The 19,976-nt window shown below is 36.3% G+C and overlaps 1 protein-coding gene across 1 annotated transcript in view; it reads right to left on the minus strand.

The window, feature by feature from the left end:
* The window catches only part of LOC116289892 (unhealthy ribosome biogenesis protein 2 homolog), a 27,051-nt gene extending 7,156 nt beyond the window's left edge, over nt 1-19,895 (minus strand). The window contains exons 1-24 of the mRNA XM_089031230.1: nt 19,788-19,895; nt 15,083-15,251; nt 14,242-14,389; nt 13,861-14,016; nt 12,971-13,129; nt 12,211-12,383; nt 11,228-11,449; nt 10,450-10,624; nt 9,940-10,022; nt 9,334-9,445; nt 8,937-9,002; nt 8,415-8,509; nt 7,498-7,840; nt 6,872-7,063; nt 5,616-5,762; nt 5,024-5,205; nt 4,376-4,495; nt 3,784-3,944; nt 2,887-3,092; nt 2,232-2,336; nt 1,658-1,825; nt 1,365-1,484; nt 860-988; nt 164-411 (exon numbers count right to left, since the gene is read on the minus strand). Coding sequence (XP_088887356.1) covers nt 164-411; nt 860-988; nt 1,365-1,484; nt 1,658-1,825; nt 2,232-2,336; nt 2,887-3,092; nt 3,784-3,944; nt 4,376-4,495; nt 5,024-5,205; nt 5,616-5,762; nt 6,872-7,063; nt 7,498-7,840; nt 8,415-8,509; nt 8,937-9,002; nt 9,334-9,445; nt 9,940-10,022; nt 10,450-10,624; nt 11,228-11,449; nt 12,211-12,383; nt 12,971-13,129; nt 13,861-14,016; nt 14,242-14,389; nt 15,083-15,251; nt 19,788-19,803 — 3,695 coding nt within the window. The 5' untranslated portion in view covers nt 19,804-19,895. The remainder of the gene's footprint in view (nt 1-163; nt 412-859; nt 989-1,364; nt 1,485-1,657; nt 1,826-2,231; nt 2,337-2,886; nt 3,093-3,783; nt 3,945-4,375; nt 4,496-5,023; nt 5,206-5,615; nt 5,763-6,871; nt 7,064-7,497; nt 7,841-8,414; nt 8,510-8,936; nt 9,003-9,333; nt 9,446-9,939; nt 10,023-10,449; nt 10,625-11,227; nt 11,450-12,210; nt 12,384-12,970; nt 13,130-13,860; nt 14,017-14,241; nt 14,390-15,082; nt 15,252-19,787) is intronic.
* Nucleotides 19,896-19,976: the final 81 nt, after the last annotated feature.

The following is a 19,976-nucleotide window of genomic DNA, read 5'->3' on the forward strand; positions in this document are numbered from 1 at the left end:
GAGGGAGGGAGGGAAGGAGGGAGGGAGGGAAGGAGGGAGGGATGGATGGATGGATGCAATCTAAATGAATAGATGGATGGATTGATACAAGAAGGGATCATAGTTTGGATGGGTTGATGAATGGATAGGTCAGAGAATGGATGAAAATAAAATTAAAACTTACCTGGATGTCTGTGTTACATTGTATATATGAATAACAGCTGAATATGAATCAATCAAGACAGGCAAACCCTGCAGAACAGATTCCAAACATTTGACAGCATCACAAGAACCCTTCTTTATGGAGTGTCTTTTCTTATCATTCTTTGCAGCGATAGTACCAAGGAGGTTTAGTAATGTGGGTGCCATATTTGTTGCTAGTTTTGCAGATATCCTCACTTCATTTAACCTTGAGGTCTTACAAGCAATCACCTAGTATATGTATGAAGTTAAAGTGTACAAATGTAATAAATACAATTAATGAATATATTTCAATAAATTACTTTGTGTTTGGAAACTTGCAGAGGGGTTGTGACTGCTTTTAGAATGGGAGTTGAGACTGCTTATTTTCCAGGTTTTTACATTTTGACCTTCCAAACTCCGGATTTTTTTTTGACACCATATTGACACTCCTATGAGTTTGAAAAGTCCTTGCAGGGGTAGCCAGTGAAACGCCCCTCCGGAGTGCCCGGGTCGAAATAACCCAGCCAATCCCCAACTCCCAAACCAACCCCTGCGCCAGAGAGCCATTTCACAAGCTATTGCAGGGGGGCTGTGTCAGACTGCTTTGAGATCAATTACAGTTTCTAGAAAAAGCACACCTGTCATTGATTGTTGATACTTTTTATAATTCAGCTATTGTACTAACAAGAATGGATACCTTTTCTAAAACATCCATAACTCCACAAAATACCCCAAGAAGTGGCTTGTTATCATGCACAATCCCAGTCACAGAAGGAAGTGTTGCCTTTTTTAATTCTTTTGTTAGACCATCTATGCCGTCTGTCATCTGAAATACAAAGATCCTTATAATAAGACCTCAATCATATAATTTTCTTGCTAATAAAAATCACCATAATGATTATCATATTATTTATTCAAATCAGTGCTGCAGCACTTATTGGGTCATCACTCTTTGAAAATCATAACATTCGTGAATGTTAATGAGCAAAATTAATATTTATTAGCAACTACTTTTAACTGAACTTTGAACTGCAAGCAACATTGTAATGTTTAGAATCCTGATTGAGTTGTACCGTGCTAGTTTTTTTAGCTTGACTCTTTGAACAATTCAGTCTGATGATGCTTGAATGCACCACTTTGAATGCGCTTAATCGGGGCAGTGCTTAATGGTGGGCAGCACTTGTGCGGTTGCCTATATTCACCTTGTTTATACAGCTATAAACAGAAGATGCAGGTGATGCAGTTTTTAATAGGTATTTCACCAGTGTACAGATCAGATGGATTGATGTGCTCTCTAACTGCTCAAGGTATCTCTCTTCTCTCTAAAAAAAATAAGGAAAATATGTTAATTAAAATAATAATTAAGAAATTAGTACTGTCAGTAACATATCATCATTCATAGCAATTTCAAAGTTTTTTTTACCTTCTTTAAAAACAATAATATAAAATGTATTAATTTATGCTATTAGTAATAGAATAAGATAATTCACAATACCTCTATCTGACATGATGTCAAATATGACGATAGCATCCAGGTAAGGAAGGAATCCAGGTTGATAACATGGTGGATTAAGAATCTCTTTTTAGAGATACACCCATTCACCATGATATTTATCAGTTCATGGTCCAAGAAAAAAGCCCTGTGGCACTCCTTATTTTCTCCCTATAAATAACATAAACAATTTTTTTTATAAAATTAAATTAACTTTCCTTGATTGACTAACAAAATAAATTATAGTACTGTAATGAGTCAAAGTACAATATTAACATAACCAAAACTAATGGCCAACAAAATTGTTTTTTTAAACATCAGTTTTTTTTAACCACTCTCCATGAAATGGGCTCCTCACCGAGGTTTGCTCCACACGCTGTCGATTTGCATTCACTATTTAAAACACACAACTCTTAACTCGCATACACGCAGTTCAGTTAAAAATTTAATGCATGACCCAAGAACTGAACTGCACAACAGTGAAAGACTGTGCCGTAGCAGCACATGCCATGTACTAATGCCAAGTATATAGCTGTAAATACATCTACATTTTATTCTTGCACTCAGACAGCCTCACCTGATGTAAACAGCTGTGTAATAAGGTATTGCATGCCATCAAACCAATAATACATGCAGAGTGATTGGCATCTGTTAACCAATCAAGTGGCAGACAAGCAAGCATCTATAATATGACAAAAGGGAGGTTATTGCATTGGCGGACTGAAATCTTTAGTGAAGCAGTATGTTGAGCACTGTTCTGTTGTGTGTTCTTTGTCTCTTGTGCATTAAATTTAAGTTGCATTGTGGATTCTGAGATGTATGCCAGGGAGGGGTTGGGCTCCCATACGATAGGGCAGGGATGCTCATCGGAAATCTTGAAAATGACCCCTAAAAGGTACCCCAGTCCTGTCGAGGTGGGCGTGGCAACCAAGGAATTTACCCCTAAAATTGACAGAAGTCAGATGATGAACCAAAAAATATCTTGAATTACAACCCGTCATTCTGGCTGTCGTTAATAATCTTGGGTATCTCATTTCCTGACAATTATAAACACTGTAAGATGCCCTGTTTACTCTTTGGTGATCCTTTTGTGATACCTAAAGCTTAAGGGTATCAAATCCCAAATCTGGAATCCTGAAAGGCATAATGAGCTAGAGCATCCACACCCTTTTTCAATTGAATGGAATCCCCTCTAGGAGATTCATGTTTCATATGATTCAAATTAAACTTACGGAAAGACAGTTGGTAAGCATTTTGAGGCTCTCCTTTAAGTCTTTTTCAGAAGCTTGGCTGGATACGCCTTTGGAAGATTCAAGTACTTCTAAAGCATTGTCTAATGCTTTTCCAAGTGATAATACAGGACTGACAGCCTTGGAAAGTGATTTCTCTGTGCTTTGTGCCACTTGACTGATGTCTTCTTCGCCTTCAGATGTGGAAACTTTGAAACAAATATAATTATATATAATTATTATAGTCCAAAAAAGTTGAAATTGTATGTGTCTGTCTGCAGATCTAGAGTAAAGATTCAATTTCAAATAATTTTCTAGGTTTTTTTTGCAATTGAATCCTTCCTTGGGTTTCTAAGCAACAACAACTCAAGTTACCATATCAACCAGTTGAAATACCACAACGGAACTTGTTACCATGGCAATAATTATTACTTAAGAAAAAAGCAAGAGACTGGGGCAAGTTTGGAATTTATATCTCATTTTAAATTTAGCAAAAAATGTAGTCATTTGAGATCGGGTAATCCACAATGGGCAGAACGAAGCCAGGGAGTGGATGAACAAACAATGAATGGTGAGATAAAACAAAGAACGCAGCTCACATGTAGAACAATACACATTGTTCACCATAATCCATGCTTTCTTTGCTTTTGTTATTTTGTCCAATCCCAAGCTTCGTTCTATCAGTGGACACTGACCCTTGAGATCAGCATCTGAAGATTAGTCTCACAAATTTGAACATGTTTATCATCATTGTAATGAGCCAGAATTAAAGCTTTGAGAAGTGTCAAAATTTAATGTACAAGAATGTACAAAGAATGTATGGTTACAGAGTACAAGTATCCCACACAAGATAGTTACATAATTTTGTCACTCATTCATTTAATTTGATAAAGCAATTACCACTTTCATCTTCACTCGCTTCAGAATCTGTGTCTTCACTTTCTTCCTCTTTGTCAAAATCTCTAAGATCATCATTCACGGATCCATTTACTTGCAGTGTTCCTAATGCTGTAACTATGTTAACAAGCTTTTTGTGTGGTTGAGCAGTGAAGTTACATGAACTAGTAGAGAGAAGTAAAAATAAGAAATGCTGTTATATTATAATAACTTATTAAAAGGCAATATAATGTCAATATTCAGATCATCTTGGAAAAGTAATTTCAGTCAGTGACATTATACTGTAGCCTTTACAGATTAATCTACAGTAAGATGGCCACCTTTATAAGGTTCCAGATATTAGAGAGAAAATTTATTATAATTTAACCTCAGGTTTTTGTTTAAATTTTCCTGCACAGGACTTTCCATCACATATTTAGTATTTCGAAGGTCCAGGTTGGGGTTCAAAATGGGACTTTAGGTTTTGTCAGTTAACACCCAAAAGTAATGAAAAATTCAAAAAGGTGAGACCATTTTGAATTCTGCAAGTCAGAATAGGTAAAAATATATACCATGAAAAACTTCTTGACATCAATAAAAAGCATTCTCACAATACCTTAACACTTCTCCAACATGAATCCAAAGTGAAGACACCAAGCTGTCTTGCATGGATGGAACAAGGTGAAATGCAGCACTATGTAGAAGTGTCTTGGATGTAGACTGTATGGACATGACACTATAAACAAGTGATATAAAAATTATTATCAATAAATATAGATTAGGCAATCAATTAAATATCAAATGAACACCACAGCCAACAAAATTTGTTGGAAGCACAGTACATCAATTTGCTTAACTTGCAAGCGTGCAATTAAAGCAAAATAATACAACCATGATGCAAGACAAATTGCTTGGTATGGTAGTTTTGTCTGCAATATAACTGCAAACTTAAGTTTCTTATCAATTAAGCAGATTTAATCATCAACACTGACTCATCTTAGGGGTTTTCTGGCCCTCCAGTTTTTCCTCTGTCCACTCAAATCAACCCTAACTAATTCAAACTGGTTAGAGAGCTGTGCTCCAGGGTCATACAGTATACGGACTGTATAGCAGCTGCCAGAGGCGCCTTTACATGCTTTCAGTATGACCCAGTTGAGCTGCGCTGTTAATAAGCTCTGACAAGTTTTCCCCCTCATTAATAATTATATAATTATTCATTATTTGATTCATAAAAATACTACTCAAGCTCCAAGTACTGACTTACTTTTCAAAAATTCTTGTTTGAACTGAAGAAGGTTCTACATCAGTAGACACCAGTGACTGGATGAGGCACTGTGTAAACTTTAGTCGTTGTTTGCCTGTGCATACAGGAAGAAAGAGTGATGCTTTGTCACACAAACAGTACCAGTATGCCAGTGAAATATTGGTTTTATTGACCGTCCAAACCTGTTAAAATATAAAAAGAGGAGTGGATGAGATTAAATAATAATGATTCATAAATGAATTAAATGAATGAATGATTAAAGGAACAAATGAATGAATGTATCTGATAATGGAGTAATGAACAAATGAACAAAATGAACAAATGAAGAAACGAATGAGTAAAGGAATGAATAAATAGATAAACGAACAAACGAAAGGTCGAAAGATGAATGAATGAATGAAGGAAGGAAGGAATAGATAAATAGCTGGATAAAATAGATTTACAGTCAGACAGGTCAATGAATGGAATGGGATGTATGGATGAGTGAAAGCCATTCAATCCATCAGTCAGGGGTAAGGAGACACATCCAGAATCACTCATTTTGTGCACACTAATCTTCTATGAGCCAGGGTCACTCAACATGTACTCTTACCTGTTTATTCCAAGATGAAGGATTATCATATGAAATGGTGTCACTTAGAATGAAAATGTGATCCAAAAGCTGCTGAAAATCTGTTTGACAATGAGCTGAGCTGTCTTGTATAAGAAGAACTCTGGTCCTCTGGATGCAAAGCAAAACCTACAAATGATGAAAGTAAACTTTAGAATGATTTAAGGTGGCTGCCTACTTTTGAACGTTCGTTTTGAGCCCACGATGTGCACGCGCTCAAAAACCACTGAAAAATCTACAAGATTTTATTGAAGAACCATACGCATTTTGAGCTTCAACAAGGCAAAACCCTCAAATTTTGCACGGGACTCTGTATTTTTTGATAGCTCATACGAAAAAACTCCTAAAAATCAAGGTTATATCAACATTTTAGGAAAAGTTTAAATCAGGAACACGTGAAAAAATAGATTTTTGTAGGGATTTTTGTTCGACTTTATGAGATTTTTTAAGAGCACCGAAACTACAAAAGATGACAAATCAATGTATCTCTCTGTCTTTTTGTCGAAAATATCCATGTATTATTGTAGAAGGATTGACTAGCCTTCGTTCATGCAATCATATAGTCTGCAAATAACTATTATCTTATGAATCTTAATTTTTTTTCTAATCACTTCCGGTGGCGCAAGTTTTACTCCAAAAGCTCGTGCGTAGGCTCCCATTAAATGCTGATTATCTCAAAAACAAGCTCGGGACACCCTATTTTTCTTTCCAGATTTGGAATCAGCATTAAATTTCAATTCGGAAAATTGAAGTTTTAAGAAAAGCTTAAATCAATTTCCAAAAGTAGGCAGTCACCTTAAAAAATTATTCTTAGCATTTAGGGTTTTTATTAAGTGGCAGAGACCAGACATAGTCGACCAACAATGTAATGACGACGTAATGAGCAAAATTCTCCACAGCTTAAACTACCTCCAACTTCTCTTTTTAATATCATAGTTTACTGCCTAGTTCATATATTCTCCTATCATTTTAAAACTCATTGAATGCCTTGTATAGGTACCTTAAAATATTTTCCATTTACTGTAATTGTACTAAACAAATGCAAACAGTTGATTCATATTATTTGTGACTTTGAGAAAGGGGGGTTGCCTACAGGCTGTAACCTAGAAAGTTTGCATACAGCTTTCTCATTGGATTTGACATTACACTTATTCTCATTTCAATACCCCCCCCCCTCCTTTTTTTCCTGTGTCTGACCTTGGTGACGAATGATGAGATAAGACTTTTTCTTTACATACCAACAAGTATTGCAGTCTCTCATTCCCTTGTTTCTTTGTCCTCAGTATTTTCTGTAAATATCCCTTGATGTATTTCTCCCAATAAATGTTCAACTCATCTGATATACATCCTAGTTTTCCAAGAAAGATCTTTATTTCTTGTAAGGCATGAAAGAGTATGAGGACTGATACAGATAAAGATTGAGCAAAAACCTGTAAAAAGATAAAATGAAGAAAATGATATTATATTTAAAACAAATCCTGACGACTCTACTCTCTCATAAAATAAGGAGGGAAAAAACTTTATAATTTTTTTAAATAAGTTAGTAAAAAATAAATTATAGAAGATAAGTCAGACAGATGGAGGAATGGATGAATGGAAGAAAGTAAGAAGTCCAGGAAGAAATGCCTGAGGGAAGGAAGGAGGGAATGGGAGGAATAAATGGGATGAGGAAAGAAAAAGAAAAGAGAGAATGAAAGGATGGAAGGAAGGATCGAAGGAAGGAATGAAAGAAAGATGAAAGAATGGACCAAGTAAAGGTAGAAAGAGATGGAAAGGAGAAAACTGTGAATGCAAAGAAAGAGGGAAGAACTTCCAGCCTCCATACCTTCTCCACAGAAAACAACCAGTCTGATAAATATAGTACCTTATTATCTCTCATATTTGACAAAGCTTCCCAAAGAGGACCAAGTACATCATCAACTGACCCATGATACAAGCTAGATAAAGTTCTTTTAGTAGTCTCCACTGTGTGTTGCTCAGTTACTCCACCCAATGTTGTATTCAACAGAAACAAACTAAAAAGTCCAACAACTCCTTCAAGGCTAAAAATAAGATCATCCATCTTGTTTTCGCTTTTGTGTTCAGTCTTTGCTTGTTCTTCCAGGCCTTGCAAGGCAGGTAAATAGTGGTGACAAATTTCTGAATTAACTGTTTTCCATAGTGAAGTGGATAATCCATATGGGAGTGACTGACAAGCTTTAATCAACCTGCATGGACAAACAGGGGGAAAATAAGAATAACACAGGCCAGAGACGGCAATTTTCTAGCTGTACCATATCTTACCGCAGCCATAACAAATGTACACTATGGCTGCAAAATTATGATTGGATGAATTACTGGGGTTATGATGGGCATTTCAGTGTCGTATCATGTATGTGCTGTAAGTAGGTTAGCAAAAAATATGTGCTATTCTCACTGCATAATTAATTAACGAAGATCCTTTGTGGCCCCGGTTATATATCGCCAAACATGCGTGGGGTTTTTCACAGTTGGTCCAACAGCACCAAAGCTGGGGTTCTTTGCATCCCCTCCCTCCTCCCCTTGGTAGAGGTCGCTACTGCTGATCTCATTGCATATTCATCACCTCAGTCGGATTTCGCCCATAACTCAGCTATGGCTCTGAGGTAATGAGTATGCAGTGAGGATACATGTATCACGATCATAATTTTATAAAGTGTGCTTTAAAGGTTTTTGGATCAGTAAATGGGCAAGCAGCCCAAATTTGGTTGGTGTATGGCTTTACACATGTTACAGTCCATACAATGTAGGATAAATACTTACTCTCCCCTCACAAGATCAGGAAATCCCATCCATGGACCGTTCATAGTTTTAGTAGTTCTGAGTGACTCCAGCATTTGACTGATTAATCTGTCAAACTATAAGAAATGGTACAGTAATAATTAATATATAAAATCATAACTGGTAGGTAATGTAGGTTGCAGTAATAAAGCAGAACAAATAACCAAAAAACTACCATGGCAAGACACTTCCAATATCTTTTTATACTACGCTGTAATTATTCAACTATTAGGAATTATCCAATGTCCCATTGGCCCCCTGGCTAGTTAGCTACATCACTGCATCCTACCGAGTATATTTACGCCCCTACTGCATAAATTTACAACCTACAGTATCTTCACCCCAGCTTTTTAGAAAACTTTTGTAGAAAATTTAAGTCCATGTGCCAGTTTAAAAAATATTACATTGAATGTAAAATTGAAACACATGACACACATACTAACAATATAATAAACATGTCATACGACACATCATTCATAACTTACATTAAAATAACTTACTAACCTGTCGTAACTTGACATATGTCTTTACTACAGAAGACAGGAAGGTATCACAGGAGGATACATCATCCTGTTACAAAAATTAATAAACAAACATTAATCAGCCAAATGTCTCTATATTAGTATTCCAGGCCTAGCCATGACCACTGTTTACCAACTTTTACATCAAACACAGAAAGTCATTATGACCAGCCAAATAATTTTATAATCTAAGCTCAGTGCTGTCATATCTAAGTTATTTCTGAAAACATATATTAGGTAAAACTGACCAGCATCTCAAAGATTTGACCGGACAAGTTTCCATTTTGGCCAGACATTTTCGGATGACTGATAGCCCTGAGCACAGTTACTGTATTTCATGTTTGCTAAACTGTAGTACATGTATTTGTTACTATATATACCTGCTCATATGTATCACTGCCATACATCCATTGTAAGATAGTGTTTAAATGTGGTACTATGATGCAGTGATTCAGATTAAGAAGTACTTCAAGACAGGGATAAATGTTAAAGCTGCAACAATCATAATATAGCTGCATTAAAATATCAATAAATCAATAAATAACATTTTGCATTAATAAATAGATGGAAGAATGGATGAGAGGAAAGAGAAGGAAGAATAGTTGGGACAGATGAATAGATGGATGGATAAATGTATGAAATGTGAATGGATTGATCAATTGATTGATCGATGGTTGGGATGGATGGATAGATGGATGGACAGATGAGAAGCAAGGATGGACGGATGGATGGACGGATGGATGACAATTGGGGCAGATGGATGGACAAATAGGAGGATGAATGGATGGATGGAGGGAGGGAGGGAGGGAGGGAGGGATGGATGGACAGATGGATGAATGAAAAGTTGGGATGGATCAATGGTTGGTTGGTTGGCAACAATGCACTGGGGATGGAACATCAAATAATTGGATAGGAAGGGATATATGGCTAGGATGGCTATGTTAGGAAGGAGTAAAAGATACAAATAGTAAAAACTCTATCTCTACCTTGACTGGTATGTAAGGAGGAGTTTAGTAAACTTAACAAACCACTTCAGTTGTCTGCTGTCATCAGCATGGTCTTCCCCCACCTGTAATTAATGATAAAACACATCAGAGCACTTTATTTATCACATTTATTATAATTAGTAAGTTTTTATAGAGTGCATGCTATATACAATCAAGGGCGGATCCAGGTTTTTTTTGAAGGGGGGGGTCTCAGGGGTAAATTTTGTGGGCAAAGAAATCCCAGTCGCATTTTTACCACAGAAGGCCCATTTGACCTCAGGAATGAATCCGCCCTTGACAATCATGTATCTGTGAAAGACTTTGTAAGAAATTGCACAAATTAGCTAGTTCAGTAGACCGTAGACCTACACAACTTTGCACTTATTTGTACAATTTAATTTGTTAGTTAACTTTGTCATGGGTATACAGTATGCACTCTAAGTACTAAATCTATATCTTTATACTATTATTAATAACTGTAAACTATGAACTGCACTATACAGCCTGTACCTGATAGACATCGAAAATAAGAATTGCATCCAAGAGATAATGAACGTATTCCAGAATTCTTGAAATGTGTTTTTCATGTTTGTTTATGACCGTATTATCAATATCAATGCCGAGAAGAACACACAGTTCTGTGAAGAAGTCAAATTCAAGTGATGAAGAAGCCATCTGGTTTTCCCTAAAAGAAAGAAATTTTTTTTGAGGTATTCTTCTCTCTTAGTGAGGAATCAATGGCTCAAATTAGCTCCAAATTGGCTGGAAATTAGTACAGACCAAGATAAAGCACAGAACAAGATATCATGGAAAGTTAGTAGCATTTATTTCAGTATTCAGTATTTTACACAAATATTCCCGTCTACATTACAAACTGCTGGTAATAACCCCACCAAACCAGAGCTTGGGCTACCTGTGGTAATGATAGAGACATTATAATACAATGTTTTGGCTTCCTTGATTGCTTCACATTACGATCACCCATGTGAAATCATAGCATTTGTGTTTGCGGCAAAATAAGGTTTTGGTGGACGTCAATCAAGTGTTTCCATGACAATGTTAGAAAACACAAAGGTTTCAAGGGCATGCATACACCTATGGAATGTTGTGAAAATGTTTTGATTGATGTCCACAAAAACCAACTTTGTCAAGACAGCAAATCGCACAATTCTTTGCTTATTTTGTGGAAGCACTGTAAGTTGAGTATTTGCTTGAAAACATACAGTACTGTATGTTAACTAAATTATATTTGCTAATATTAATAATGGCACTAATTCTTATATTTTACCTTCTAGCCTTCAAAAAATCAACATATAACTGAGGAAGGATGTCCATTACTGCCTCTTGCTTCATGCCGTCAGAGCAACTCAGCAGATTTCTCAAAGTATCAAAAAGAAGTTTAGTGTAGTTTCCTAAACATGCTCTTTTGCTTTGTGGTTCTGTGGTATCATCTTCATCTTTTTTATCTTTTAAGGCTTTGAGTGTCGATAAATAGTCTGAAAGATTTTCCCTAAAAAAACAATAATGATTAAGATTAGGAATATAAAACTAATTTATGAAATAATTGGGATACTACGCACACTATGATTGATCGAAAACACGTCGTGGTTTCCTACACTCTTCTCGTGTTCTCTCAACTTCCTGCGTGTTTTGATCAGAGTATCGAACACAGAAAACTGTTTTTGATCTGTTGAATCAACAACTAAAAAATTACTTTGATCATCCATTTAAACAGTAAGCAATTATTGGACGAGGTTGATCAAAATAATTACTGTGATTTGTTAGTGGCGAGAGACAGGAACAAGAGTGAGCAATCAATTACAGTAAGTGTAAGACACAAACAAATTACTAATATATTTTGTGATCATAATAGTTTTAATACAGCTGTAATTGTTTTATCATTCAATTTTCCTTATTTGTGCTTCGGTTGTTTTTGCTATCTATCAAAAAGGGAACCCAGGTCTACACGTTGACAAATACATCGCAAAATCCTGGCCATGAGCAAACTATTAATTGCAGCAAAATGGCTTTGCACCATAATGCCCATTTAGCAGATTATCATTTGTAGGTAATTATTTGCAGTTACCTCAACCAACAATCAAAAAGTCTAAAAAAAATTATTCTAATAATAATAAATTTTATCAAACGAATTGAACCAAGCTTTCAACACTATATGGCCATCATTGGGGTTGTTTAATAAGTGCACATGATTTAATAAGTTGTTATACAATGTCATTCAGTGTCATTTAGTTACACTGTATCTGGACTAACCTTCTAAATAATGCATCAGACAATGTCCTATGCAGAAGATTCACAAAACAAGTAATTTTATCTTGGGTTATCTTTTTGGCGTCACTCTGGTATACATGTAGTTTGATATTCTTCACGATGTAGCGCACTGTTAGTAATGGACCAATGATGTGACCACATGTCCTCTCAAACAGCTTTTATTTGAGGATAAAGAAAAATTAATTGAGAAGTTCCACTGAATTACAGAGAACTCACCTATAGACCTACTTGATTTTATAATGTATATAAGTGGGGGAGTTTGCGTCTACAGGCGAGTCATCAGTCCATAGGCAAGTTTACTGGATACTATGAGTCTTAATAAATTTGACTAGCCCACAGCAAGGATTTACTAGTCCCAGACTACATACTGAAGAAATAGAAAACATGCGCTCATGCTGTGTGCATGCAGTTGTAAAGCACGTAGGGGTTGGCACAAGAGAGGAGTGTACATGGAGAAGCACGACACGTAGCAGAGTGCTTCTCGACACTTCTCGAGTGATCCGCCAATCCCCAAGTGCTTTATAACGGCACACAGCACAGCAAGCAAGTTTTTTTGGTTTTTTTTAGATACAAATTACGAGAATGACGAAACTGAAAGTATGTAAGAATGCTTTGTGCTCTCATGAATGCGAGATTTAGAACAGTTATTTTGTAATGTACTATAGCATTAGTGTGTTAATGTAGCACTGACAGGTATCAAGCATATAAAAACATATTCTTTATGTACTAATTTAGTATTTACCTTTCTATGGTTGGTCTGTCTTCTTTGTAGAGAATTATACACACTTAAAGAAAGCTCAAGCATGTGAAACATCTCATTGCAAATTTCATTATTTGTTAAAGAGTTTATATTGATCATGAATACCACAAACAACGACAACAAAGATGACATGAACATCACCTGAAATAAACAAAAATATATGACAACAGTTGGTAGATTAGGCGTAATGTTTTTCCATTACAAACCATGTGTCATTCCTTAAAGTATTAAATTTCTTTATTCAAAGGTTGTCCACGAGAAGACACATGAATATGGATACAGCTCAAACAAAGAATATATTCTAAAGGTGAATGGCATGTGGTCTGAAATGGGAAAACATTACGCCCAAGCCAAAAAGGTGTATTAGTGTTTCAGAGGCTGCACAGAAAACTGGTGATGAGTAAGAGGGTTGCAAAATCATGGAACTGTCTTAGGGACGCAATTTTTTCAATATGGCAGTACGCTTAGCAGTCTCAAATATTGATACAACTCAAACGAAGAATCTTACTCTCAGGGGAATGGTCTAAAGTGGGAAAACACAACCAAACTTAAGAGGTTAGAAGTGGTTCCAGAGATGTTTCTCATTTTCTTTGTATTTCAAACACACGTGCTACATGTACTTTCCTTTTATTTCTGAGACATCAGTTTTGGACTACGTAGATAGATTCATGTTGAATAACTTGTAGCCTCAAGCCAAGACCAAACAGTGCACTTGCCCAGGTTGGTTGCTGTTGTTGACAAAGGTACTTAACTCTCAGTGCCTCTCTTCACTCTTCACCCAGGTGTAAAAATGGATACCAGCAAATTTTGGGGACCTGTTATCTTATAATAAACTTGACATTTATTATAAAATAGATTCTATTCTTACTTACATAATTTTCAAACTTTGCAACAAAGGAAGTGTTTAACTGAGAACTTGAAAGTATCATCTGTCCACAGTGGATAATATTCAGCATATCACTTTCCTGTTCACTTGTGAACCTACATGATTCTGAACTAGAATAATCCAAAAATACCTTGGCAAAAACCTAGAGTAGAAGCAAAAAATGGCCAGAATTTATAAATCTTTTGATATATAATATTTACCTACTTTTTACAGGCTGACTTTGCACTACTTAATCTGTGCAATACAGTATCTTAGTTACAGATGTAGATACATGTAAGATACAGTATTGTGTATCAACTTATTTCATTATATAAATTAAAGAAGCCTGTTCCTTATTATTTAATAGGTAACCATAGAAACCACTTACCTGTACAAGTTGTGGCATCAAAGTTAATGGTATATGAACACTGTCCTCTCCATTTAAAGGCTTACATGTAGATATATTCTGGAGAATCTTCTTGAAGTATCCCCAAAGATCTTTGACCTCTCTTGATATCTGCTCACCATCGACAGGCCTAAAAAATATGAGTTTCAAATGGCTATTCTAAAAAGATAAAGTTAACATATATCCCTCCCCTGCCCTTCCTTCCCAGTTGTAAATTAGACTCTTTGTTTGAATCTATGTCCATTTTTATGTACCCTCAAAAGCATCAACAGTAAAGCAAAGAATAATATTCAAGGGGAAGGCAAGGCAAAGCAAAAGCTAGTACTTAGAAGGTGGTCTGCTTTGGAAAGTTTTTATTCAACTGTAGATCAAATTAGCTTGGGCATAAATTGTCTTGTCATTTCAGATCATGTGTCATTCCATTGAGAATATGAGTCATTATGTGTTTTCTCATGCACAACAATTAAATGAAGAAGTGAAATTTGATTCTTCAAAAATTGGTGTGGATGGAACTACAGTAGAAATCAGGGGCAGATCCAGGATTTTGTTCAGGGAGGGGTGCTGCGCACAATGTTAACCCAGGGAGGGGTGCACCCCTTAGAATCAAGGCAAAAACCAAATTGGCTATCTTTGAAGTAGGAGGACAAAGTGTAACCAGGGAGGGGTACGCACCCCCTGCACCCCTCCCCTGGATCCGCCCCCGGAAATGGTAATCATGCAATGATCAGTTATGGCTCTACTAGTAAGAGCAAGGTTTAAGTAGCCCCCAACTCCTCCCGTCCCCCCTCCCCTCTGTCCCCACTTATTTGCACTCACAACTAACCTTTTATCTTTCTTATATAAGATATGATCAACCAGTTTCTGACAGACCCAGTCAAGCAAGACCTGCTGCTTATTGGGAATAAAGCATTTTTCATCACTCCAAGCATTCTGAGCAATACTTATTTTGTTTTCCCAAGATACCTGAGGGTCTCTCAACTTGGTATAGACACCTAAAACAAAATTGCAATCGATGTATGATACAGTAACTTTAAATAAAGGTTAGTGCACAGACATTGTTTGTGGTGTGACAATGTTCTCCTAATTGAACGTGACAAACCTCTAGAGGAATGAACAGCTATTGTTTTGAAACTTGTGGGATATTATTGTTATTTCTTTCACATTCCGTTGGGATACTCATGAATTTTTCAAAGAATAAAAACAAAAGAAAATGAATCCTCTGGAGGTTTGTCACACTGAATTGGGAAGACATTGTCACACCACGAATAAGGTCTATTGAACTTTTCCACTGCATGTTAAGTCATCGCAGCCATGTTGGTGCCATTGAACAAAAGATTTCTCATTAGATCATTGTTAACGGTACCACAATGGCCGCCATTTTTTGTCTTTTGACACTCTTGGGAATGCTTGCAGCCCATCAATACCAAGCCAAAAATGCACTATGGCAATGTGAATGTGAATTACTGCACTCAGCAAAAGGCGATGTTATTGTGTATAAATCAAATAACAAAATATTTAACCCTCATATTTGTCCATATTTCATGTATTCCTGTAATGTGAACGCAACTAAATAAAAAGCCATAATAATCTATATTATTGCAATAATCAATAATAAGCGAAAACTGATATTTAGAAATAGATAATTATCACACAACTGCTACTACAACAACAATTACAACTACAACATTACGACGACAACAACAACTACGACAACGATCGACTAAAAAATATGTAAAAGAGTTCAGACTAGGAGGGGGGTTGGTAACGTTACCTTGCATATAGGGGCGCCTTGCATATAGGGGCGCCTTGCATATAGGGGCGCCTTGCATATAGGGGCACTTTCCATAAAAGGCTATCGGTTGAATGATATATGTATGAATTGTATACTGCTGCAAACTAAAACATAGAATATATCAAATAAGGCTGTGTGAATGTAAAAGATTGAAAAAATCAAACTAAAACATGTGCGATTTACAAGAGTCTATCCGTGTTTTGAGACCGGTTTTAGCGAGAGTGTTTAGCGATCACTGCCTTAACTAAAAGCACGTTAAATCTCGCAACAATCATGTATTCATGCAGGGGTTTATAAGCATCTATTGACTACTAGTGCTGGTTGTATTACATGATTCATTTACAAGGATCTCTTTTATCAAATATAAGCCAAAAGCGCCATTACAGACATAATCTTCATAAACCAGTCACGTAAATATATCAGAGAAATGTTGAAAACCAAATTCGAAAAATTAACTCTACTGCTATAAAACAAACACCGTAATGATCTACAGGATTAAGCGGTATCAATGTGAAAGTTTCAAGAGAAATTGATTCACTGTTGTAATCTAGGGGCGCCTACTTACGTTACCTTGCATATAGGGGTGCCTACTTACGTTACCTTGCATATAGGGCTACTTATGTCACCTTGCACATAGGGGCGCCTACTTATGTTACCTTGCATATACCATACCACACACTCATTTCCCGTGTTTTACAAACATTTTCATAGAGGAATTACAGAGCGATAATACACGGTCTGTTCTTAATGTCTTATTTTATTTTTTTTGCGTTAGTTGGTTTTTGTTGATCTCCTTGAGGTCATAACTTTCAAGTCTGCTTGTGTGCAATAAAAATCGTTGCTATTCATGCACTCTTTCTCACTTATTTCGTCGCGTACAATAAATAATTTATCAACACTGCTTACAGCCAGACAATTTTACTTGTGAAGCTAGCTGTATTTTCGCCTTCACTCGTAACATAATCTAGTCTCCCCCACAGCCGCTTTCAGTGTCGTCACGCAACGCTTTCTCCCCTGAGTAGCGGCTGCTTACCCGAGCACAACATTCCTTTCCTATTGTTTGTGTTCAACCAATCAGATAAATCTCATTGTGTTTCAAGAACCAATCAAAACGTTTCGAATTTGACAACTTGTAAACATTCATAATAATATGTGCATATTCTTTTATCCCAATGTAACTGTTATTGACTCAACTTACATTTTTTAACCAAAGACGAAAAAATAAAAATAAACAAAATATTGGACCTCATAGTGTCATTTTAAATATTGTTCATCAGAAATTATGATTTTTATTCACGATAAGCCACTTCATGACAGCTTCATGTATATTATCTGCCGAGTTCATTCTCCTTACAGCTCATGATAATTAAAAAATTGGTTCATGAGAAGTAATATTCCGGGTTCAAAGCAAATTTGAAAAAGATTCGAAACAGATTCAATTTGAAATTAAAAAAGGAACGCGATTTCACGCTAATACTGCGCTCCCCTGTTTAATTCTTAAACAAACCAGACACTTCTGGAACGTGCATGGGTTGCCCAATGTGCTGGTATCTGGAGCTTGTACCGTAAATTCGAAAAGCAGATAAAAAGGCACCTTTTTTACGGTACAAGCTCCAGATACCAGCACATTGGGCAACCCATGCACGTTCCAGAAGTGTCTTCCAGAAGTTGAGTCAATAACAGTTACATTGGGATAAAAGAATATGCACATATTATTTTTGTAACCATCAAGATCGCTGCCTTTTCAGTGTATGGTAGACTAGTGTTGCCACTTGACTTGGTAAAAGGTATTCTGGAGTAGGCTTCAGATGAGGGCAATTTCCATTTCATCTACTACATATCAAGCCGAAAAACAACGGATTTATGTCGTTATCAATGTATTGAACAGTGTTAACATATTAACTATCTTGTCAAACCAGGTCGTTTAATATGATATGTTTATTATCATATTATTATACAAATATTGATCATGATATCAACCCCGTGCTATAAAATGGTCGAGGACTTGAATTACGATAAAGATGTATAATAAAAATAGATTACATTATATATATTATATATTATATTATGGATTATTATCATCGATTGTTAAGCGCCTAGAACAATTATTGATATAGACGCTATACAAATAAAGATTATTATTATATTATTATTATAGATTATCATGATTACATATTACAGCCGGATTATGTTACGAGTGAAAGCGAAAATACAGCTAGCTTCACAAGTAAAATTGTCTGGCTGTAAGCAGTGTTGATAAATTATTTATTGTACGCGACGAAATAAATGAGAAAGAGTGCATGAATAACAACGATTTTTATTGCACACAAGCAGACTTGAAAGCTATGACCTCAAGGAGATCAACAAAAACCAACTAACACAAAAAAAAAAAAATAAGACGTTAAGAACAGACCGTGTATTATCGCTCTGTAATTCCTCTATGAAAATGTTCGTAAAACACGGGAAATGAGTGTGTGGTATGGTATATGCAAGGTAATGTAAGTAGGCGCCCCTATGTGCAAGGTAACGTTAGTAGGCGCCCCTATATGCAAGGTAACGTAAGTAGGCACCCCTATATGCAAGGTAACGTAAGTAGGCGCCCCTATATGCAAGGTAACGCAAGTAGGCGCCCCTATATGCAAGGTAACGTAAGTAGGTGCCCCTATATGCAAGGTAACGTTAGTAGGCGCCCCTATGTGCAAGGTAACGTAAGTAGGCGCCCCTATATGCAAGGTAACGTAAGTAGGCGCCCCTAGATTACAACAGTGAATCAATTTCTCTTGAAACTTTCACATTGATACCGCTTAATCCTGTAGATCATTATGGTGTTTGTTTCATAGCAGTAGAGTTAATTTTTCGAATTTGGTTTTCAACATTTCTCTGATATATTTACGTGACTGGTTTATGAAGATTATGTCTGTAATGGCGCTTTTGGCTTATATTTGATAAAAGAGATCCTTGTAAATGAATCATGTAATACAACCAGCACTAGTAGTCAATAGATGCTTATAAACCCCTGCATGAATACATGATCGTTGCGAGATTTAACGTGCTTTTAGTTAAGGCAGTGATCGCTAAACACTCTCACTAAAACCGGTCTCAAAACACGGATAGACTCTTGTAAATCGCACATGTTTTAGTTTGATTTTTTCAATCTTTTACATTCACACAGCCTTATTTGATATATTCTATGTTTTAGTTTGCAGCAGTATACAATTCATATCATATATCATTCAACCGATAGCCTTTTATGCAAGGCGCCCCTATATGCAAGGCGCCCCTATATGCAAGGCGCCCCTATATGCAAGGCGCCCCTATATGCAAGGCGCCCCTATATGCAAGGCGCCCCTATATGCAAGGCGCCCCTATATGCAAGGCGCCCCTATATGCAAGGCGCCCCTATATGCAAGGCGCCCCTATATGCAAGGCGCCCCTATATGCAAGGTAACGTTACCAACACTGCTGCAGACTAGAGTAAAACAACTTTTAAATGTACAGAAATCAAAATTAATAAAAGAAAAAAGACTCTAAGTAAAACACACTGAGTCATTCTTTGTGAGTTGAAACACATGGGTTGCTGTTTCGAACTTAGATAAACTCTGAAGGAATACTACATGTGTAAGAAAAGTTGGAGTCCTGCATGTCCCACGTGCAAATCAGGAAACTCAAGTTTGAAGTTTATTTTCAACATCATAAATGATAAAAAAACATACACATGGATAGCGAAAACACTTACCTATGAAGTCTGTCATAGTTATATAATTTTAGTGTTTAAGAGGTAATAACAGTGATTCTTACAGCACACTCGTGAAAACATGAATGCTACGTCTGTCCGCCATTTTGGTTTTCATAGAGTAAGAATGGGAACCAGTCGAACCAGTTAACACAGGCAACCCCAGAGGGTAAAAACCCACTTATTTTGCTG

Source organism: Actinia tenebrosa, unplaced genomic scaffold, assembly GCF_029948245.1.
Source record: "Actinia tenebrosa isolate PJP-AT-01 unplaced genomic scaffold, QUT_ActTen_1.0 PGA_scaffold16__25_contigs__length_10494907, whole genome shotgun sequence".
NCBI classification, from domain to species: Eukaryota; Metazoa; Cnidaria; class Anthozoa; order Actiniaria; family Actiniidae; genus Actinia; species Actinia tenebrosa.